This window comes from Trachemys scripta, chromosome 17 (genome assembly GCF_013100865.1).
Source record: "Trachemys scripta elegans isolate TJP31775 chromosome 17, CAS_Tse_1.0, whole genome shotgun sequence".
NCBI classification, from domain to species: Eukaryota; Metazoa; Chordata; order Testudines; family Emydidae; genus Trachemys; species Trachemys scripta.
The window spans coordinates 17,307,857-17,328,883 of NC_048314.1; the positions used below are offsets into that span (position 1 = coordinate 17,307,857).

At 49.9% G+C, this 21,027-nt stretch overlaps 1 protein-coding gene across 1 annotated transcript; it reads left to right on the plus strand.

The window, feature by feature from the left end:
- Positions 1 to 1,921: 1,921 nt before the first annotated feature.
- Positions 1,922 to 16,227, plus strand: CACFD1 (calcium channel flower domain containing 1). Its single transcript, XM_034752073.1, has 5 exons — positions 1,922 to 2,273; positions 8,649 to 8,721; positions 9,736 to 9,861; positions 11,643 to 11,750; positions 13,521 to 16,227. The coding sequence occupies exons 1-5, from the start codon at positions 2,150 to 2,152 to the stop codon at positions 13,612 to 13,614; spliced, it is 525 nt and encodes a 174-aa protein (XP_034607964.1). The 5' UTR covers positions 1,922 to 2,149; the 3' UTR covers positions 13,615 to 16,227.
- Positions 16,228 to 21,027: the final 4,800 nt, after the last annotated feature.

Here is a 21,027-nt window from a genome sequence, read left to right on the forward strand (position 1 = left end):
TAGCAGGGTCTGGTCTGCTCACAGTGCCTCAGCCTCCACCGATGAAGATGTAGATTAGAGCAGTTAGTGAAAGTCAGCAGCTTAACGCTTCAGCATTTTTCCTTTTGGCCAATGGTATGAATGTGTGTCGCGGACGGATAAACCTTTCAGAATTGATGGACCTGATGCTCCTTTACGCTCTAGCAGTGTACAAGGACCCTGACATTTATACCCACTTGACTATCAGAATGGTGGAAAGAGGCCTTATGCAGAAATGAGAATTGGGCACTACATGTCCTGCAGCAATAATAGTTTTTCCCAATATTTAGGTAGAGAACTCGTCCTGCTAATGATGAACTCGGTGCCACAATATACTCTGGCCGAGAGTTCCACAGGGAGGGTGACTGTGTGTTGTGTGAAGAAATACTTCCTTTTGTTTGCTTTAAACCTGCTGCCTGTTAATGTCGTTCGGTGACCCCTAGTTCTTGTGTTGTGAGAAGGAGTAAATAACACTCCCTTATTTACTTTCTTCACACCAGCCATGATTTTATAGACCTCTGTCATTTCCCCCCTTAGTCATCTCTTTTCCAAACTGAAAAGTCCCAGTCTTATTAACCTCTCCTCATATGGAAGCTGTTTCATACCCCTGATCATTTTTGTTGCCCTTTTCTGTACTTTTTCCAAAATCATGAATCAGGCCTCAAATATCAAGATGTTGGCTTAAAAATCATGAGCTTTTTAAAAAAAAAAAGATGTTGGGTTCTTATTCATTGTTTTCTGGTGTCTAAACCTTTAGGTCGCACTTGGTTCATGTTCTCTGCAACCACGAGAGCCAGAAAAAAACCAAAGCTGAGATTCTAATGCACTCCCATGATTCCAGGAGCAGGGGCCTTAAGAAAAACTCCAAATATTGCGAGACGCATGATAAAATCATGAGAGTTGTCAACGCCACATTTAAACGGTGCTTTCCTCCTGTCTCTAATGGGAATGGGAAGATTTCCAGGAAGACGAGCGATTTGGAATGCCTCGTTGAAACACACAGCAAAATCCCTCTTCACAAGAGGGGGAAACACTTTAAGAACTGCCCCATAAAATTAAATCCTATCCAAGGGACTCTCTTTCCAAATGATTGAGATTTGGCAGCTCTGGAAATCACTGAACACTGAGAGAGAGAGAAGAGAGGTGGGGTGAAGGGTGGAGTGGGAGTTTCCCTGAGTCCCTCCCAAACCAATCCCTTCTAATCAGCCTCAGCTCAGTACATTCTTTGGTTTGCATATAGAGACGCACCCTCCGTCATGTCTCCTACCAAGCCGCTTGGTCTGACAGACCTGGATCCTGCCCTCGCACACTGGCCACCTTGGCAGCATGTCCTAGGAGTTAGCGCAGCCCAGGGCACTGGGAGTCAGGATTCCTGGTTCTGCTCCTGGCTTTACCACTGACGTAATCTGTGTAACCTTGGGCAAGTCCGTTCACCTCTCTGGTGAAGCCAAAGTGCAGAGACACGCACAAGAATGAAAAACGCGAGCGGAGAAGACAGTTCACCAGAGCTGTTGAACCCACACGGACGTAGTGGGAGTGGGGTGGGGTTGGGGGTCTGAACGCAGGACATCAAGGAACGCTTGTGTTCCCAGACTGGCTCTTACAAACGCTCCCTCTGTGTTTGAAAGATGCTTTATAAAGGCAAGATAGCAGCACATCTACGCCCAGGCGCTTGCATTTGCACACTCAGGCAGCCTCACAAGCAAGCCTAGGCCCGTGCACTCGCAGAGGTCACACTCACACACAACCTATGGCCACAGGCTCAGTCACTCCTCAGCCAGCTACTGCTCCTCACTGTGGCCAGGCAGGGCCCTGCCCACTTAGCTATTTAATGAGAGGGTGACATCAGAGTCCTCCCTCTCGGAAGGGAGGGGGCCCATAATGCAACACGCAGGGAGACGTGGAAGCTGTGCTACTGCTGGGGACAGAGGCTCTCCATTGTCAGCAAGAACAGAGCAGCTGTCAGGGGCCAGGCCGGGTCCCTGGGGCGGTGGTGAGGGGCCCCGCCGCAGGACGGGTGTGAGGAGCTGTCACTGACTCGTGTGGGGGTGTGTGTGTGGGGGTGTCCCCTTCTGCTGTGGCTCAGGTGCAAAGGGGGGGCTGCCCCTAACCCCTGCGGCGGGGGCACACAATGAGCTCCCAGGAGGATCAGTTCCAACAAGCAGCCCCTGCGCCAGCTGCCTCTTCGGCGGACGATGGCATGACCTGGTGGTACAAGTGGCTGTGCAGGATCGCCGGTGTCATCGGGGGCGTGTGTAAGTAGCCCTAAGGTCCTGCTTGCCGGATGCCCCTGGAATAACCTCCAGGGATGGGCCGTCCTGGGTCAGCGATGCTGATCTGTGCCCACCTGCCAGTGACTGGCGATGAAAGAAGGCTTAGGTCCTAGCAGCAATGGTCTGTCTGCCTGTCTGTCTAATCACAGCCAGACAAAGATCCAGAAGCACATTGTCTAGGTGCGGGAATCAGAGTGATTTTAACTGGAGCCTGCGTTGTGCACGCTTTGATTGTTTAACCCGCCTGGGCCTCATTGGGAAGCACTTTGGGATCCTGGGGGAGGAACGTCATTCTACACATAAATCATTACTCTTGTGCCAAATTGTGACGTTTCCTCTTCAGGTGGAATGCTCCTGGGAGGCAATGGAAGCCGGGTGTGAAGCCCCGATCCTGCAACGTGTAGCAGGCAGAGGGATGGCACTTGGACTTTAAGGGGGCTCTGCATGGGCAAAGCAATCCGCGTGCTGTTTGCAGGCTCGGGGGTTGGTTCATTGTTGTTACTGACCATTCCATGCTTCTGTGTTTCCACTTTTTCTTTTCCTTGCTGATCTCCTGGTTTCACAGTGGTTCTGTGTGTGTGTGTGTGTTTGCTTCTGTTATTATTAACCCACGAATAGAGACCCCAAAAGGATAAAATTGAGCCTTTTTTTTAAATAAGGGATTTTATCTTTGAAACAAACAGAAGGGAGATGGCACAAAGCAGGAGAGCTGTGCTGGCTTGTTAATTACTTGCCCCTGAAATTAACAAGCTCCCATGGAAAGCGTCAAGGCAGTTCCACCAGGGATCATTGGGTCATATTAGGTTGTGCTGCTCCATGGTTTGACAAGATGAATAGATCTTAAAGCCAGAAGGGACTGTTACGATCACCGCGTCTGGCCTCCTGCATAGCGCAGGCCGGAGAATTCCACCGGGTGCCTGTTCCTGCATCGAGCCCATCACTTCTGGGGACGTGAGAGCGTGTCTCTTAGAAAGACGTTCACTTTTGATTTGTTCAGCGTGTGCTGTAACGTTGCATCCATTCCCGTTCTCTGTCTCCGCCTCCTCGGTTGGCTCTTGTTCTGGAGTTGGAGCGGGGGCGGCAGGTTTGCTACAGTTCCTTTTGTTAACCTGAGGATGTGCCGGGCTGGGGCTTCAGAACACGCCGCACAGCTGAGGCGCATGTTGGCAGCTGCATTTCTGGTGTGGTGAAAAGATGTAACAGAGTTGCTCCTACTGGGTGAAATTCACCTCAGTGCACAGCGCTTCTTGCAAGGCCCTCCCTACCTGGCATACAGTCAGGAAATTTGCTGAAGAGAGTCTCCCTAGGGCTGGGAGGGAGGAATCTACCTCACAGGGTGTGAGTGCTACCAGAGCTACCTGTAGGCTTCCACTCCAGCCTCAGTAGTTTCAGTGCAGCACACAGTCCTTGGCGAGCTGCAGTTTTTAGCAAAGGATGGTTGGGAGCCACAGAAATGCTCTGGGCTGAGGGTGCAGAGCTGTTATGTGCCACGGCCAGCATTGCCAACTTCAAGCCTTAAAAAAATCACCAGGGTGCTTTAAAATCATGAGATTGGGGAAAATAAGACATTTGGGTTCTTTTTCTTTGGCTTCTGAGCATTTAGGGCACACGCGGGTCATGTTTCCAACTTTTCTCTGCAACCAGGAGCACTCGAAATGTACTTGGTGTAAAAACATGAAAGCTGAGAGTCTCACCTATTCACATGATTCCAGGTGCTGGGGCTGTCCGGCAAACATCAGATTTGGCAAGAGTTGCGGTCAGGCTCTTATGATCAGTAACAGTATTGCAAACAAACCAGGAAGGCCGGAAAATCAACGTATACACCTGATAGTTTCTTCTTCTTGTGATTTTGCCAGTGTAACAGAGCGCTGACTCACCAGTGCGGCACCTCCTGCTGGTCAGTCTGGGAATTAGCTCACTTCAGCTCTTGGAGCGCCCTCTGCTGGCCAGTGTCTCACCTGTCTCAGGCCCCCATGCTCCTGGACCCCAGTGCTCTTTACCTTGGGATTCTGCCCCAGCAACACCCCCACACTCTGGGTCTCCCCTCCCAGGGGAACCCCAACCCTCTATACCCACCTTGCCTCAGTGGCTACTGCCAGTCATCATCTAGCTCCCTTTCTCTGGGGCAAACTGTAGTCAGTAATAGCCACTCATCACTGGCCAGGGGGTAGGACCAGCGGCCTCTGCCTATCCCAGGGCTGCCCCTCTTCAGCCCCGGTACCTCTTTAGACCCTAGACAAGGCCTCAGCCTGGGGAGTTGCCAGGCTGGTGCTCCCCAGCTCCTCTTGCCCTTCCCCAGCACTGCTCTGCTTGAGATACCCTCTGCTCCCAGGCAGCCAGGCCTTTCTCACCACAGGCACCAACTTTCCCCCCCGGCCCCCCCCCCCCCCCCCTTGACCCCCCCCCAAATCCCCGCCCTGGCCCCACCTCTTCCCCGAGCGCGCCGCGTTCCTCCTCCTCCTCCTCCCTCCCACTGCTTGCTGCGCGAAACAGCTGTTTCGTGGCACAAGCGCTGGGAGAGAGGGGGGAGAAGCAGGACTCGGCGGCACGCTCAGGGGAGGAGGCGGAGGTGAGCAGGGCTGGAGTGAGACTCTAACCCAGCTCCTCCCTTAGCCCTTCTTATCAGGGCCTGATTAAGTGTGGCCCCAGCTGTGGCCACTTCCCCATTCAGCCTACCTTTAACCTCCTTTTCCAGGAGCGGGGTAACTGCCCTGCTACAGCCAAGTAGGGAAAAAAGATGCTGAGCGATTCTTGAGCAAGTAGAGGCCAAAGTTAATGGCAGGTAACAGAAGGGACAATTCTCTGAATCCCACATACTAACAACGATGTCTTTTCAAAGAGCTTCATATCAGGGAAGCAAAATAACACGAGGCAGGTTCCCAGAGTGCAGGGAGACAACACCATTTGCTACAGGACTCTGGACTGTATCTTTAGCCTTTGTGGGTCACTAAGAAATGGAACCAATTTATTCATATTTTAGTTAATTGTATCCAGGCTGCTAAAAAGAAAGAGAGTTTATTCATAAAATGCCAGATTCATTCAATTACAAAAGGGGTTTGTATTGTAATGGTTTCAAATGCTAGCCTAGGGAGAGTCAGCGCCAGTGGAGCTGTGACTGCTGATACCTGAACTTAGCCCAAAATATATTAGAGACAGAACTGTCTAGTGGTTGGAGCAGGTGACTGGGGCTCAGGAAAGATGTGGACAAATTGGAGAAAGCCCAAAGAAGAGCAACAAAAATGATTAAAGGTCTAGAAAACATGAGCTATGAGGGAAGATTGAAAAAACTGGGGTTGTTTAGTCTGGAGAAGAGAGGACATGATCAGTTTTCAAGACCATAAAAGGTTGTTACAAAGAGGAGGGAGAAAACTGTTCTCCTTATCCTCTGAGGATAGGACAAGAAGCAATGGGTTTAAATTGCAGCAAGGGATGGTCTAGATAATGCTTAGTCCTGCCATGAGTGCAGGGGACTGGACTAGATGACCTCTCGAAGTCCCTTTCAGTCCTATGATTCTATGAATTATAGAGGAGTGAATTCTTTTGCTAAGAGTTCATTTTAGCTCCATGTTCGCTGTGTGCTTCTTTGTGATTCAGCAAATTAGTTAATTGAATAAGCACCAGACCTGTCCGTCTTCCACACCACAAATCCCAGCAGACATTTTCATAATTGAAAAGCTCCCCTGTGGCCTTGAACTGGAAAAGAAATCTTGACTGACAGCTGTTTGTTTCTGTTGGCTACTAAGGAAGGCATTGATAAGAGTGAGGGAATGGTTTTGTCACTGGTGTTGTTACACTGAGGGTTAAAACAATCTCTTGCTTAGCTGAGAGTCGTACGGAGGCATTCTGCAGTCAGGTTTGTTTTGGGGGTGGGTCCTCATAACAAGAACCCCCAAATCATTATTGTTTTTTTAAATGTATTCCAAGAAGTTATTAGCCCTGGTGTGTAGGCCAAATTTGTGCTTGGATTATAGCATTCTGCCCTCTAAGTTCTCTCTATGGTTTCAGCTGAATGTGTGATCTTCCTAAATTTCCTACACTGTCGTGTAGTTTTGTTGTGAGTGGTGAATATCAGCTGCTGTGTTCCACCCCAGAGGAAGTTGTGTTTCCGTGGTGGGTGAAGTGATCCCTGTATATAACAGGTCTATCAGTTTGAAAGTGCTTTCGGATGACAGCTGCTATGTGACTCTTAAGTGGTTCCTACTTATGATAATCATGCACTTTCTTATGGGCAGTGTGAGTGCCTGAAGCCCTGGGTTTAACTGCCCACCTCCCCTGCTCACAAGCCGATGCTTTTATCTGCTAAGATGTATCAAGGACAAGCAGTAGAGCTGTCTATGCCCTGTCTTTGTGCCAGCAGCTGGTCCCACTAGCCCTGCCTGGAGCTCTGGTTCCAGTGGGAGCACACGCAGGCCTCACTATCAGATAGTTTAGGAAGCATTGAATAAAGAATCTCCTGAACCCTGCAGGATGTTTCAATTTCCTGTTAGTGCATGTATCCTTAGGGAATAGGGCACTGGACTGAGCCTCAGAAGACCTGGGTGCTGGAGCTGGCTCTGCCACTGGTTTGTTTGTTGGGTGACCTTGGGGAAGTCACTCTGCCGCTCCGTGCCTCAGTTTCCCCATCTGTGAAATGGGGATAATGATACCTCTGTTGTAAAGCAGCACTAGATAAGAGTTATTATTATTTCTCCTTTGTCTTTTCTTCTCTCCGGCTGACCTCTCGCACTGAGTCTTCATTTTCTTTGGAATGCGTTAATCTCCTTGAAATACCCCTGATGGACCTTTTTAGAAAATCGTACTCCTTAGTGTTTCCCAAAGGGTGGGCTCCAGTGGCCGAGCACAGGAAGTCCTGAGTTTTCACTGTGATAGTTCAGTGGGTGAGTTTGGGCAAGTCCGGAGTTCACACTGGGTAAGTTTGGGCAAGTCACTTTGCCACCCCGTGCCTCAGTTTCCCCATATGTGGAAGGTGCTAATTATACTGGGTTTTAAGGGTTCATTAATGATTGCTTTAAAAACTCCCCCACGTTGCTCTCTGTTTTCTAAGATGAGGTACAACCACACAAGACACACCACAGGCAGGGCAATGACCCATGTAGACTCTAATCTATGGAAATCCTTAATGCTGAGTAAGCCACAGCTTTCAAACACAGAGAGACACCAGTCATTTGCATTGCATGGGTTAAAAAACCCCAGCAGCCTCTATACTAACCTTTAGAGACCCTATTTTAGCTGGAGTTTTGTTTAGTATTGTTATTCCTTATTGAGCCAGCCGCTGGCTCTGTTCTACGCGCCCTCCTCCACACCTGGGCTCTGGTTACCCTGGGCATAAAGGCAGCCTCTTATTGTTAGTTGAGGAGACTGGCTGTATCGAATGCAGGTGACACTTTGCAAGTTTAATGAGCTGCTAGGTAAATGCATGCACTCCAGGCTCACAAACTGCTGGCTGCCTTCTTTTCTTGCATTACCTACTCAAGGCCTCGTGGGTTATTTTGGGGCTTGCTTGGTCAAACAACTGCTTCCATATCTGCAGAAAGACGGCCAGGTTCTGCTCTGAGTTCCACCCATGTCTGCCCAGAGTAGCTCCGGATAAGTCCCTACGACTCCAGAGGAGTCACTCTGAATTGACAGCGCTGTAGACGAGAGAGGGATTTGGCCCATTTGTCAGTTCTTGTTTCTGCCTTCGGTTCGCTGCAGACTGCAGCTATTTTTTCGTTTGACTGTTTACTTCTTGCCAAAGATGCTGCCGTTGGAAGGCCGTGCTGCCGGCAGGTAGCTTGTTGTTTACCTCAGGGCCAGTTACACGTGACTCGAGATTCTTCAGCAAATAAAAGCAGAGGCTCCATTAAAATGACTTAATTTGAAAGCAAACACACTGGGGTTCGGTATAGCCCTGAATGCCGGTAGAAACACAAGCCTGAAGGACGAGTGTCCTGAGGCAAAGGCACCCCGTGATCTTGTCTTAGGCTGTACTCCGAATTTGGCTATCTCCTAAATCCCAATCATTCTGGCCATTTTTCTCTCCCCTTCAGTGTGGATTGGTCTATGTAGTTGTTATTCATATCATAGTAGTGGCTACAGGTGACAATTGAAATCAGGGCCCTATTGTGCTAGGTGCTGTACATACAAGTAATGAGAGGTACTCCCTGATCTGGAGAGTTTAAATACAGGCTGAAGAGGGAAAGCACAGGTGCAGAGACTTGCCCAAGGTTACACAGCAGGTCAGTGACAGAGCCAGGATTTAAACCCAGATCTCCTACTTGCCAAGCCAGTGCCCTGGCCACTAGATCACGCTGCCACCTCTATGTGCGTCGTGGTTTATTTTTCACATGAATTAAAATCATTCTCTTTGCTTTTAAGCCTGCGCACTTGCTGGCCTTTGGAACTGCGTGACCATCAACCCCCTGAACATAGCGGCCGGGGTGTGGATGATGTAAGTACGCTTGTTCTTCCCTCTTTGCCCCAGCGCGGCTGGTCTCGACTTTGGAATCACCATTTAGCAGCGGCAGGCGATAGAGCTGCGCTTTGTGGGCAAATAACTCGGCGCTCGCGTTTTGTAATGGCCACCTACCGCTGCGAGAGATCACTGTCTGTCTCATGGGACGTGAGGCAGCTGGGTTAGCCTAGCGTCCTGATCTTCCCCGATCTTGCCGTCTGCAACTATCAGGAGACTCTGATCCAGAAGAAAACAGGGGCATCCTGCATGCAAATAAACAGGGTCCCTTCCTGAAGCGCCGCTGGTTGCAGATGTCTTACAGGCTTCTACGTCTGCTGCTGCAAAGCTCGTGCGCAAATCCTGGTGATCACTAAGGATTTACCCAGCAAGGCTTCGGGCCGGATATGGCTTGAAGTAGCTGCTGTGGTGACCTGAACTGCCCCAGTGATACGTGGGGAGTAGGCAGTAAAGCGTGTAACCTGCCACTCGTGGAGGGGATGGGCAGCAGGAGATTAACAGGAGTGTAAGGTCAAGTGTGTGTGGACTGGGCATTTTCACCCAGTTTGGACCAACCTACACTTCACGTGTAACTTACGCCCCCATTTACGTCGCTGCTGAGCTAGGCTTTCAGGGCAGGCTCCTCGGCTGTGCTAGGCTCATGCTCCGTGTAACTGGGGGGGGGCGGCATCTCTCACTTGCCCGGCCTAGCTTGGTTCACCAGGGTCATTCCCCTGTCTCAGGATTGCTGGAGTGCACTTCACTGGCTCCATGCTACCCTGGCGGTCCCTGTGTGAAAGGGGGAGTCCCACGTGGCCAGTTCAACTGGACTGTTGGCCACTGGAGTGGGGGAGGAGGCAGAATCCGGCCCCATGTAATAAAATCTCTCTGACTGTTAAGAATCGGAGCTGTTTGGATCATTGGCAGACGTGTGAACGGGACCCCGACTGTGAGAATCGAGTTCCCTCTCCGGAGCGTGCTGATGGGTTAACTCTCTTTTGCTTTGTCTTGAAGGTTAAATGCCTTTATCCTGTTCCTGTGCGAAGCTCCATTCTGCTGCCAGTTTATCGAATTTGCAAACGCGGTGTCTGCGCGGGCGGATAAGCTGCGGCCATGGCAAAAAGCTGCCTTCTACTGTGGGTAAGGACTGGTGGCCGGCTCCAGCTGTGGGCCGGCGGGGGGAGGCTGGCAGAGGGCTTGGACGGGTGGTTTAGTGGACTTTGGCCCTGATTGGTGGGTTTGGTGGCCTGTGATATACGGACGAGAGGATCTGGTGGTCCCTTTCGGCCTTGAACGCTAGGGGTTACGTCCACACTGCACCTGGAAGCAGCCTCCCAGCCCAGGCAGACAGACTCATGCTAGCTTCACTCGAACTAGCGCACTAAGAAGAGCAGTGTAGAGGTTGCCGCCCTGCTAGCGGCTCAGACTAGCCACCTGAGATCGGACCCAGGGGGTCAGGCAGGCTTGGACTTGGGTGGCTAGCCAGAGCCATTGTCCCTATTGTTCTGAGTGCTGGACAGAACCAGGAAATAGACCATCCCTGTCCTGGAGGATTTGAAATTACACCAGTCTCAGGGAGGTCATTATCAGGCCCTTGAGCTTTTCAGTCTGTGCACCTCAGGCACATTAAGGACAAAGCCCTGAGGAAGGGGCACTGCCTAGCTGCGCCAGCCCAGGGAAGGGACAGTGCTCACGATTTCTGCCCTGCTTCCAGGGGGAAATAGTGTGAGCAGCAGCTGATCACTGCCCACCCTGTGCCAGCCCCGCTGCACTGGCTGGCCTGTGGGTGGAAGAGCCAAGGTTCTGCCCAATCCTGTGAGGAGGGGGATGTGCCGGACTCAGCAGGAATCAAGGCAGAATTTGGCCCTTAGTGGAGAGGTCAGCCCAGGGTGTCACAGAGAGCACGTGCATTGCTTCCAGGGGAAGGGAAGAGTGCAGCCACTCCCAGCTGGTAGGAACAGGGGCCTGCATTGGGTAGGAGTCTACTGAAATCGCAGAGAAATCACACCATTTTCATGGGTTGTTCATGGCATAAATAGCAAATTTTGCGGAGATGTTACTAAAAAAACCCACCGTTATTTCTTCACAGTGTTTCTCAAACTAGGGGCCCGGGCCTAGAAGGGGGTCGCAAGCCTATTAGGGGTTGTGGTAATGCCACCCTCACTTTTCCACTGCTGCTGGTGGGTGGCACTACCTTCGGAGCTGGGTGCCGGGCAGCAGCTGCCACTTGCCGCTCTGCTATCACAGCTGTGCATCTGGAGACCAGATTTCACGGGGGAGACCAGATTTCACAGTCCATGACATGATTTTCACAGCTGCGGATTTGGTAGACCCCTAATTATGGGTCCGAGTTTGAATGTTCGTGTGAGCCAGAGGCTTAAAGCATGACTAAGAGAATAAATTAGAAAGAAGACTTGTCTGGGTTAAAGGTGTAGTGACCCTGGAAATACCCGCTCTATTTTGGGAACTAGAGAAAGCATGATTCATTGGAAATCATGTGCAGGCTGTAGCCCTCAGCCGGCCTTTTCGGTCTTTGGTGAAGATCCAGTAACTGGCAGTACTTCAGTTGTTTGCAATAGTGTAGAGAAAGACAGGCTTCCCGAAGTTTGTTTGTCAGAGCTTTCTCCTTCCCCCTCTGGAGTTACACCATGATGGGCAGGAGTCTCCCAGGCCTGGGTCTGATGTAGGTATTTTGGGCAGTGTTTGTAGCTGTATTGCTGTCGGGATAGAGAAGACAAGCATGCACTGACGTTGTGGATGAAATGAACACCAAGCGACCTTTGAACTAATAAAGAAACGCTTGTGTGCAAACTGAGTCATGGGAACTCTTAGTAAACCTACTAGGGAAGTAATTTCCAACACAGGCGGAGAGGGAAGCCCCTTGGGATTGTTTCATAGCTGACGTTGTCTCTCTCCCCCAGCATGGCCGTGTTTCCAGTCATACTCAGTCTGACGCTGACCACGTTACTGGGAAATGCTATCGCTTTTGCAACAGGAGTGCTGTACGGCTTGTCGGCGCTTGGCAAAAAGTAAGGGAGAAAGCGCTTTATTTCACGTACAGTACAGGGGTGGGGCTGGCCCTGCGACCCTGACTCTCTGCAGCAGAGCCATTTGGCTTCAGCAGGGCTGCTGGGATGCTGGGCAGTCCGTGTGGTGAGACTGGGCCCTGCGTGGGTGGTATTTAATTATACCTGCAGCAGTCGAAGTTCATGCAAACAGTTTGTGTGGAGAGCATATCTTAAGAAAGCTAACGTCTTTCTGAGCACACTAGGAGAGCCAGGGTCAGAGCGTCCTTGTAATGGGGTGCATACATTCACTGCTGGGGCGCCTCCTTGGGGCTGGGGATTAACTCTCGCTGCGTCTGGTGCCGTTTTCCATAGATTGCTTGCACTGTGGCCTCTCTCTCTGGGACTTGGGGTCCCTCTTCGTGACTCAGCCCTCTGGCTGGATCATGATTTAGTCCTCCCCTTCCAGGGGGTCAAAGTCCCACTGGACAAGCTGTCTATGTGCGATGTCAGGCAGTCTTCCAGTCCAAGCCCAGGCCCAAAGGCTGGTAGGGGGACCACCTGCTACTCTGAGTTCCAGCCCAGGGACGCTGTGTCTTGCAACCACGGTCTACTTAAATTCAGACTGTTCCTGTTTCCCTGAGCTCTTTCCTCCCTCACTTCTCTGTCTCCGGGCCCACCTCTGGGTTTGCCAACTTGAGCTTCGTACGCTCCCTGTGGCTCCTTGCCAGTCTCTGAAGTCCAGGGTGAGATTCCAGGGCTTAATTTACCCCCTACAACGCCTCCTCATCCCTAGACAACTCCCTTTCTCTGTAGGGAGCGACTGCACAACTGCTCCCTGTGGCCTCCTCTTGTGCTCAACTTCCTGGCTTTGTACAAGCCCAGCCGGGCTTCATCTCCAGCCTTGGTGCTCCTCCAGGTGCAGCTTACAAAGTTAATTGGCCCTTTTTAACCTGCTCAGGCCTTGTGTGGGGTGGACACCCCTGTTACAACCATAAACTCACACTGTGGGAGCTTGCACCGTACCAATTAAGAATTTTCCCAGCACGTGTCAGCAAGTTTTTAAAGGGACCCTTTTGGGTTTGGAATCTTGTGGGTGTGTTTAGAAATCTCCTTGCCTGTATTACTCACCAGGCTTTATACGATTAAAGCAGAATTTTGCCCCTCTGATTTTCTTTTATGCTGTTCGTTTGCTTTCTGCAACCCAAAGGAAATTCCCATCAGCTTCACTTTAACATTTCTGGTTAGTTTCATTTTCTGGTGCTCGTGTGCTAAGCCGGCATTTGCGGTGCAAATGCTGCTGGAGAACGTTTACGTCCCCACGAGAAAACACGTTTTCACTGGCATTACATGAAAATCCCGGCCAAGAGCAGTTCTCAGGGGCCCAGGCTCTGTAAACTTTTGCCTTTTGTTGTTTACAAAACTTCAGTTGTGGAGCTAAATCGCCCAGGCTGAGATGACGGCAAATCCCAGCCCCAAAGCCAGATCTATTCAGTTGGGGTTAGATTCTGCAACTGATCAGGTCAATAGTAAAACACCCACTGATTCCAGTGGGAGCAGGCTTAAGTGCCTAAGAAGTCAGTAGTGGGTGATTCCTTTAATTCCCAGTCCTCCTCACCTCCCTGTCGTACCTTGTTGACTGTTGAGTTTTTCACCGTAGTTATTATTTACTCTTTGGATTCTGGTAGCCCCAAGAGGTCCCACTCTGGATCAGGGCTGCCTTGTGCTAGGTGCTGCACACACAGCCTTGCCCCCGAATAGCTTGTGTTCTAATGCTGTCCCTTCTCTCTGCAGAGGGGATGCCATTTCCTATGCAAGAATCCAGCAACAGCAGAAGCAAGCGGATGAGGAGAAGCTAACGGGGACTCTGGAGGGGCAGGCGCTGTAGAATTCCCTCCTGGGCGACCCTCCTGCGGAGCCACGTTCTGCCGACACTGAGACTCTAAAAACGCAGTGGAAATCCATTCTGACACGAATCTGATCACTTTTCTATCAATTCCTTCGTGAACTTTCCAAACACTGCAGCAACTAGAATTCCAAGGGGCAAGAGGTGACACTTTGCTCTCCAAAATAACCTCGAAAGAGCCTCAAATGGAGGCGTCTCAGTCTGTGAGTATTGCACATTGCAACTGGAAGACGCAGGTTTCACTGGGAAGAAGCCTCTTGCGTGATTAGCTGCCCTGCCCAGCCCAGGTTATACCCAGCACCAAAGATCTGAAAATCCCTTTTTGCCACCAGGTGTGTGTGACTTAAATCTCAGCTGACTCTTCAAGTGCTGCTTAACCAAGCTGATAGTATGTACCCATTCCTCAGCAAGGTCCCTGGTTCACCATGGGGGATCGTGATGTACAGTGGGGTTTTTGCTGGAGAACATGTAGCAGGCCACAATTTCACTTGGGGGCTAGTCTGGGAATTGCCTGAGAAGAGATGGAAGATGTACCAGGAGCCCTGCGTTATGGATTCCTGGCCGCTGGAAAGTGAATTAGGAACACTGGGCAAGCTCTTACCCTCCCAACTGAGATGCTTTCTCCCCTTTCCAGAGTGCACTATGGGGCCAGTTCCTTGTCCCACTGAAGTGATTGGGAGGTTACCCATTGGCCCTGGCTTTTTGTGCATTACAAGTCTTTAGTGGTGCTCTGTGGTACAGATTTTTAAGGGTGTACTATGCTAATCTTGGGTGTAACGATATACAGTAATGCAGATGCTTGAATGGATTGTGTTAGGAACTAATTGATCCTTGGTGTTGCTTTATTTTAGGGTTTTAGATGAGGGGCAGTTAGGTCAGGAATTACTGCCATGCAGCAAAACACCTTTGACAGCACAAAAGTAACTTAAGACAATAACAAACCCTCCAGAGACCTGATCGGAAGCCGACAGAAGTTAATGGAGAGACTCCCACAATCTTGAATGGATTTTGGATCAGGTCCTAATACGTGTAAAGCACAACCTCCACATCCCTCTGAGTATAGCTGCAGGCAGCGGCTGCGTTGTATAGAGGACTTGAACCAGATCAGCTCCTCGGTTTGTCTCCGTAGGGATTTTTTTCTTTCTTTTCCTGTTACCACTCACCCTTTCCCTGGAGGAAAAGGGGAGTAAGAATTTCTTTCCCTCAGCAGAAATGAGGGTAACATTCCTTGAGCGGAGCAGGATTTTGCTAGTCCTGTCCATTTAAACTGTGACATACGGTAACCGGTATGAAGGAAGGTCCCTTGCTCAGGTGCCCAGATTCTGATTTGGAATCGTAAGCCTCCTTAGGTGCGCTTTCTCCGACTGCCTCTCCATGCAGAGTCAGTACCTACGGATGTGGGACATGTTCTTTTTTTCTGTCCCACACCAACATTAGCATTTAGGCTCATGCCAAAAATCCGGTGGCTTGCAGCCCCCCCATATTGCTGCTGCGTGGGCAGGTGGCGCGCTTTTCCCTGCAACGTTGGGATGCCTCAGATCTGGGAAGCGTTCCACGCTGCATCCGCCTGGGAACATTTGCTTAGGATTCTCTAAGATGAACCAACTCACGTTATACCCTGGAATTTGTGTCCTGCTCTCATAATGCTCTTACACCCCCATCCCCACCAGCCCTATCATCATGTGTCGCCGAGAGGGTACCCTGGCAGGCCGCAGTGCTCTTGCACAGAGTCAAGTGCATTTGTTGCATCCAGCAGCAAGGACACTGCCAGCCCACTCCAGCTCATATTGTTCTCCCCTAGTTCACTTTTCTATCCCAAGTTGCTGCTCCTTTAAAGAGGCCGTGCTCGCGAGTGGACCCTCTGACACTACATACTGTTTGCAGCTGTTGCTTCCAATAGCATGCTTTGCGACAGTTTGATTTCCTTTTACACTGTGAAAGTTAAGGCCTCATCCTGTCCTGGAGCCACTAGACAAAGTGCAGCTAAAAATAACATTAGCTCTAACCTGGTGCCTTGGAACTTGAGCCCAGATTCTGCACTCTGAGTAATCCGGATTAATTCCACTGAGCTCAGCGGATGACTCTGGCGTTACAGTGGTTTAGTTGAGAGCAAAATGTGGCTCTTAGCTCGCAGAAGAAAAAGGTAACATAATAGCTTTGTGGGTTTTAACAAGCTATAACTGTACACTACACTTGAGAAGTCTTACGCATCCTACAGGTGTAACCAAATGAATTCAACTGTTCGTCACTTCCTGTTTTACCCTGCTGCTGGGCACTCTTAAACTGCTGCCGGGCGCTACCCCAGAGGTGGCTTCATTTTAAAGCAGGGCTTGAGGATTCTCAGTGGTGCAGTTTTGGGATCTTCCTGGCAGGAAAAAAAAAGGCTCTTTAGTAATTAACATGCATCTTACCCGCTTTCTACTTGGGCATACAGGCTCTGCTCCTGCTCCTGTTCAGCTCAGTGGTGAAACTCCCATTGACAACGTGGTGCAGGATCAAATCCACATTCACCAGTTTTGTACTAGATGAACTACAGAACTCACTTCTTCTCTACAACAGTCTACATACAGGGGCGGCTCTATGTATTTTGCCACCCCAAGCACGGCAGTCAGGCTGCCTTCGGCAGCATGGCCGCGGGAGGTCCGCTGGTAACGCGGATTCGGCGGCATGCCTGCGGGATGTCCGCCGATCCCGCGGCTTCAGCGTACCCGCCGCAGAATTACTGCCGAAGCCGCGGGACCAGCGGGCCTCCCGCAGGCATGCTGCCAAAGGCAGCCTGACTGCCATCCTCACAGCATCCGGCAGGCTGCCCCCTGCGGCTTGCGGCCCCAGGCATGTGCTTGGTGCGCTGGTGCCTGGAGCCGCCCCTGCTACATAAACAGTGCCCTAATCGCATTCTCTGTTTGATTCTCTTCTGGAGGGTATGGATCATTCTCTAAGTCCAGTTCCCTCTTTTCTCAACACTGACCCCTACACTCTCTTCTGATCATAGGTTTACACTGAATTTATGGTTTTGTTTTACACTGTTGCTTTTTGTTCTGGTTGAGAAGTGGAAGAATAATTTATTTGGGGGTATTTAAGTATTTCTGCTGGGACTGTTCTCACTGGACACAGAAGGAAACGCTGTTTAACAGAGGACAGTGTTTCGCCGTAGTTCAAGGGAATGTTTCGTTTCATTTCAGGTGTCTCTCTGGGCAAAGAGAGGAGCGCTAGCTACTGTAAGAAAATGCTCTGAACGATTTCACCTTTAGAGTAAGGTGCTGTTCATTACACACTCAGGAGAGGGATTTACCAACCAGCTGACCTGTCGCCTTCCAGCCGCAGAGTCAGTGTGTGAAACGATCTTTTGAAGTTGTGTTCACAGTTTGGCTGACACCATGTTAACAACAATCCGGTTCAGATACGGTTGTGGCTAGCACAGATCTTATAGTCACTGAAGTCAGTGGCAAAACTTCACTGACCTCAGTGGGAGCAGGGTTGAGCCCTGTTTTGTGGAAAAATCAGGCTGCTGGTTTTATTTTGCTGGAAGGCATTAGTGTGTGTATTGTAGAGCGAGCTGATGGGGCCGCCGAAGGTTATTGGGGCCAAAGCCTCAGCTGGTGCAAATTGCTGTCACTCCATTAAAGGCAAAGGAGCTGTGCAGATTTATACCGGCCGAGACTGTAGCCCAGCGGTTCTCAAACTTTTGTCCTAGTGACATGACAAGCCTCTGAGTGTGACCTCCCCTTATACATTAAAACCACTTTTTAATATATTTAATACTGTTATAAATGCCGGAGGCAACGCGGGGTTTGAGGCAGAGGCTGACAACTTGTCACCCCCCATGTAATAACCTCTTAGTCCCCTGAGGGGTCCCGACCCCCAGTTTGAGAACCCCTGCTCTAGCCCATGGTTTATTGGACGGACAGACAGACTCACAGACACGCATACGTCCCTGCCGCTCAGTCTTTAGCAGCTATTTTGTTCAAAGTCCCCTCTCCCTAGGATCTTAGGGCCTCCGTCGCTTTATGTGAATTGTCAACCCTGATGCCACTGAGTTTAATAAATGCTCTGATCCCATTTTTGAGCCACTAGCTCTGTGTTAGAGCCGCGTTACTGTACATGGACCTTCCTGCACATGGAGCATTGACTTTCCAGGGTGTTTGTGTTACTAGGTAGCACGGCACCTGGATAACTTGCACCACTAATGTCAATGGGCCCTTCATGGCATGGATAACGTACAGTGATTCTGTGTTTAAAGGATACCTCTGAATAAGACTGGTTGTGGAGCGTGTCATGTGACAGCAGCCCTGTCCTTTGAGCTGTCTGGACAGTGTCCCGATGCAATACCATTACTAGATAAAAAAAGAAAAGTGTAATGTCCCGCTGAGGGAATGGGACAATTGCACCACTGATTTCAATGGGGTTTAGTGAAGTTAGACTAGTATTCAGTAGAAGGATATCGCAGAGTAAAGCATATAGTTGCTGGCATGAATTAGTGGTGATTGCTTTGTTCGGTGAGTAGTTATACACTAGCTTGAATAAAAGGAAATTAAAAGCAAAGCAGATGTGATAGAATAACACTGAGTCTAACCTACACCCACAGAAGTAAGCCGGTGAAGTGGCAAGGTCCTTCATTCACCATGTTGTGCCTAGATTCCTGTCAGTACGGGGTTCTCAGCAGGTCCCTGTTACAATAGCATCCGAGCGCTTTCTGACCTTTAAAGTATTTACTAAGATCGGCCAGCTTGCATGGTCTGATCTTGCTTCCATTGGTGTCAATGGCAAAACTCCCCCAGACCTCAGTAGGAAGTCTCCTGAGATCATCCTATGCTCTGAGCCCCAGTGTCTGGGGTCAGGCCCCAATTCAGCAAAGCACTTAGGCATGTGCTTAGGCCCCACTGACTTCAATGAGCCTTAAGAACATGCTCCGAGTTAAGCACATGAATTGGGGACATAAGGAAGTTTCTGTAAGGATGGAGTACAAGCCTTTGGCCAGAATTTTCAAGTGGCCACTAAATTTGGGTGCCTCGAGACTCCCAGGACCTGATTTCCAGAGGTGCCGAGCACCCACAGATCCCACTGACTTCAGGACCAGCATGGGGCACCCAAAATTAGTGGGCCCTTTTGGAAACTTGGGCTTTAAAGCCCAAGCCCCTCTTCATGCTGCAGATGTCTCTGTGACAGTTGCTATCATGATTGTAGACTTCAGCAGGCTGACCACCCTCCTTACTGCTGAGTTCTGTATTAGACATGCCACATAAAGGGCTTTTAGGAGCAGCAGCAGTAAATACAGTTGTAGTTAGCCTGGCTCTGATCCTAGCATGGATAAGCAATTACTTTTGGGGGTGTAGCTAAGGACCCTTAAGATAACATTATGAATACAGTAGTGAGTAGATCCATTCACAGTGCTGGGTGGTTATTAATAGTACTTGCTGCGCACTGTCAGGAGCTGTACAAGCATAGATGAAGTTCCAGTACCTGCCCCAGGGAGTTTACAGTCTCAGTCCAACCCGGTCACTAGCCCTTCAGACACTGGTGATGTGTAGGCTGAAGGGCCACACTTCAAGGGGTCTTTACAGACAAGGATCCTCTGTGTTCTGTGTGCACTGGGTCCTGCTGGAAAGGCCTCTCAGGAGAGAACTGGCCAGAGGGAAGGAGGTTGTATAATGTGCAAATTACAGAGAGATGGGAATTCATTGGCTGCAAAGAGCTTGGCATTGCAAACGAACGATACATAGGTACCGGGTGCACATGTGCACACCACCACCAGACCCAGAGCCGTCTGGGCAGTTCTCGTTCCCAAAGCGCATTTGCACGGCGTAAGCAAAGTTACTAATCTCTCATCATCTATTTTAGTCATAAAAGGTGACAGCTCCATTTCCATCTGGGACAATTTTACACCGGGCATTAAAGGGAAGAATTGAAGCTTCATTTGTACTATGTACCTAGGCCTTGCTGCTCTAGAAGGCGGCGAGTGCTGGTTTTGTAAGACTAATTAATTGATTCTTTGTGTATGCAGTGAATAAAAGACCATTCTACCTCCGGAAAGAGCCACTGTGATTTCTGAGACTTTGAACTTAATAGCAGAATATGGACCGGCGTGGGTATAAAGGAAAAGAAGCTACACTCAAAGAATAAAGTTCTCATCATAGAGAACAACCCAACAACCTTCCCAGTTTTATACTCATGCAAAACTCCCTTAGGCCAAACCCTGAGGTTCTTGCTCTGGCCTCACTCACTTTTTACTCAGGCAAAATGCCCACTGGCTTCTAGGAGAGTTTCAAAGACTTCAGGATTTGGTCCGGATGCATTTGAGATGGAAGAAGTCTTGGGCAGGACTTCCAAAGGTGCTGAGCCTCCACGACTCAAGTGACAGTTGCAGGGAACCCTTATAGTGCTGGTCACACTTAGTCAAACCCTAGCCAGTGCATGGTAGATATGGGCCTGAGCTGCAAAGTTTGGGTCTGGATCTGAAATTTCCTGAAGTCCAGAGGAGTTTGGATCTGGAGTTCTGATTTGGACCCATCTCTACTTTCTGCTCCTCTGTCCCATTCAGTTTGAAATGTCTCATCTGATGGGAATTCCACCATTGCCCTTGGGGACCATTCTCCAGTCTAATCCAGGAGATCTCAGTATTAGGAAACCTTTCCTGATATCCAGCCCAAATGTACCATGTCTTAATTTCATCCCACTACTCCCAGTTCCAGTGCATTGAGGTGTACTAGTAATGGAAGGGAGCAGGCAAGTCAGTGAGTCTTCTGCTGGTACAGTGTTCGTGTGGCTGGATGAATGGTTGGACAGTCAGTCCAAAACCAGGGTCTTTGCTGTTCTGGAAACTCCAAGCTCCTTTGGTATGGGTTGCTGTTCAAAACCTTTACAAGCTACTTGCCTGGTTGTGTTTAACCCAGGGATAGTGTGGACATTGGCTGTTGCTATGGTGAGACCGTCAGCCTGCAAGAGACTGGGGTAGCCCTGTGGTGATGTTGCTGAGGATGGTGGTGACAAGGTGCTGCTAACCATGTGTAGCTGAAATCTCAAAGATGGGAGGGCCAACACATCTCCAAGAGAGGCCTTCCCCTGCCTCCTTCAGTGGCTGAACATGGGAAGAAAACCAGCTCTCACACCCTCTTTGTTAGAACAATCTCTGGCGGGAGAAGGGCCTGTCTGTAGCTACAGCAAAAGTATTGTCTGCACCTAATGTGTCTTCCTGCAGTGGGGCAGCTGCACTAGCGCTGAGTGTTGGATTCTATTCCCTTTCTTTGTTCTGTTCTAAGGGTCCTTTCTGTGTGGACGGAATTGGGTCTCACTCCTGTTTATTAGGCATCTGGTGTAATGTGCAGTTTTAGCAATAAAATGTGGCAGCTTTTTATATGAAAAACTCTCTCTCTCGCTGCCTTTTTTGAAATCACTGTT

Bases quoted from the DNA above. Each gene is read 5' to 3' on its own strand.
- CACFD1 (XM_034752073.1), top strand. From the start codon at position 2,150: ATGAGCTCCCAGGAGGATCAGTTCCAACAAGCAGCCCCTGCGCCAGCT. The intron at 8,722-9,735 runs GTAAGTACGCTT...TTTGTCTTGAAG, and splicing joins GCGGCCGGGGTGTGGATGAT to GTTAAATGCCTTTATCCTGT. The intron at 9,862-11,642 runs GTAAGGACTGGT...TCTCTCCCCCAG, and splicing joins AAAGCTGCCTTCTACTGTGG to CATGGCCGTGTTTCCAGTCA.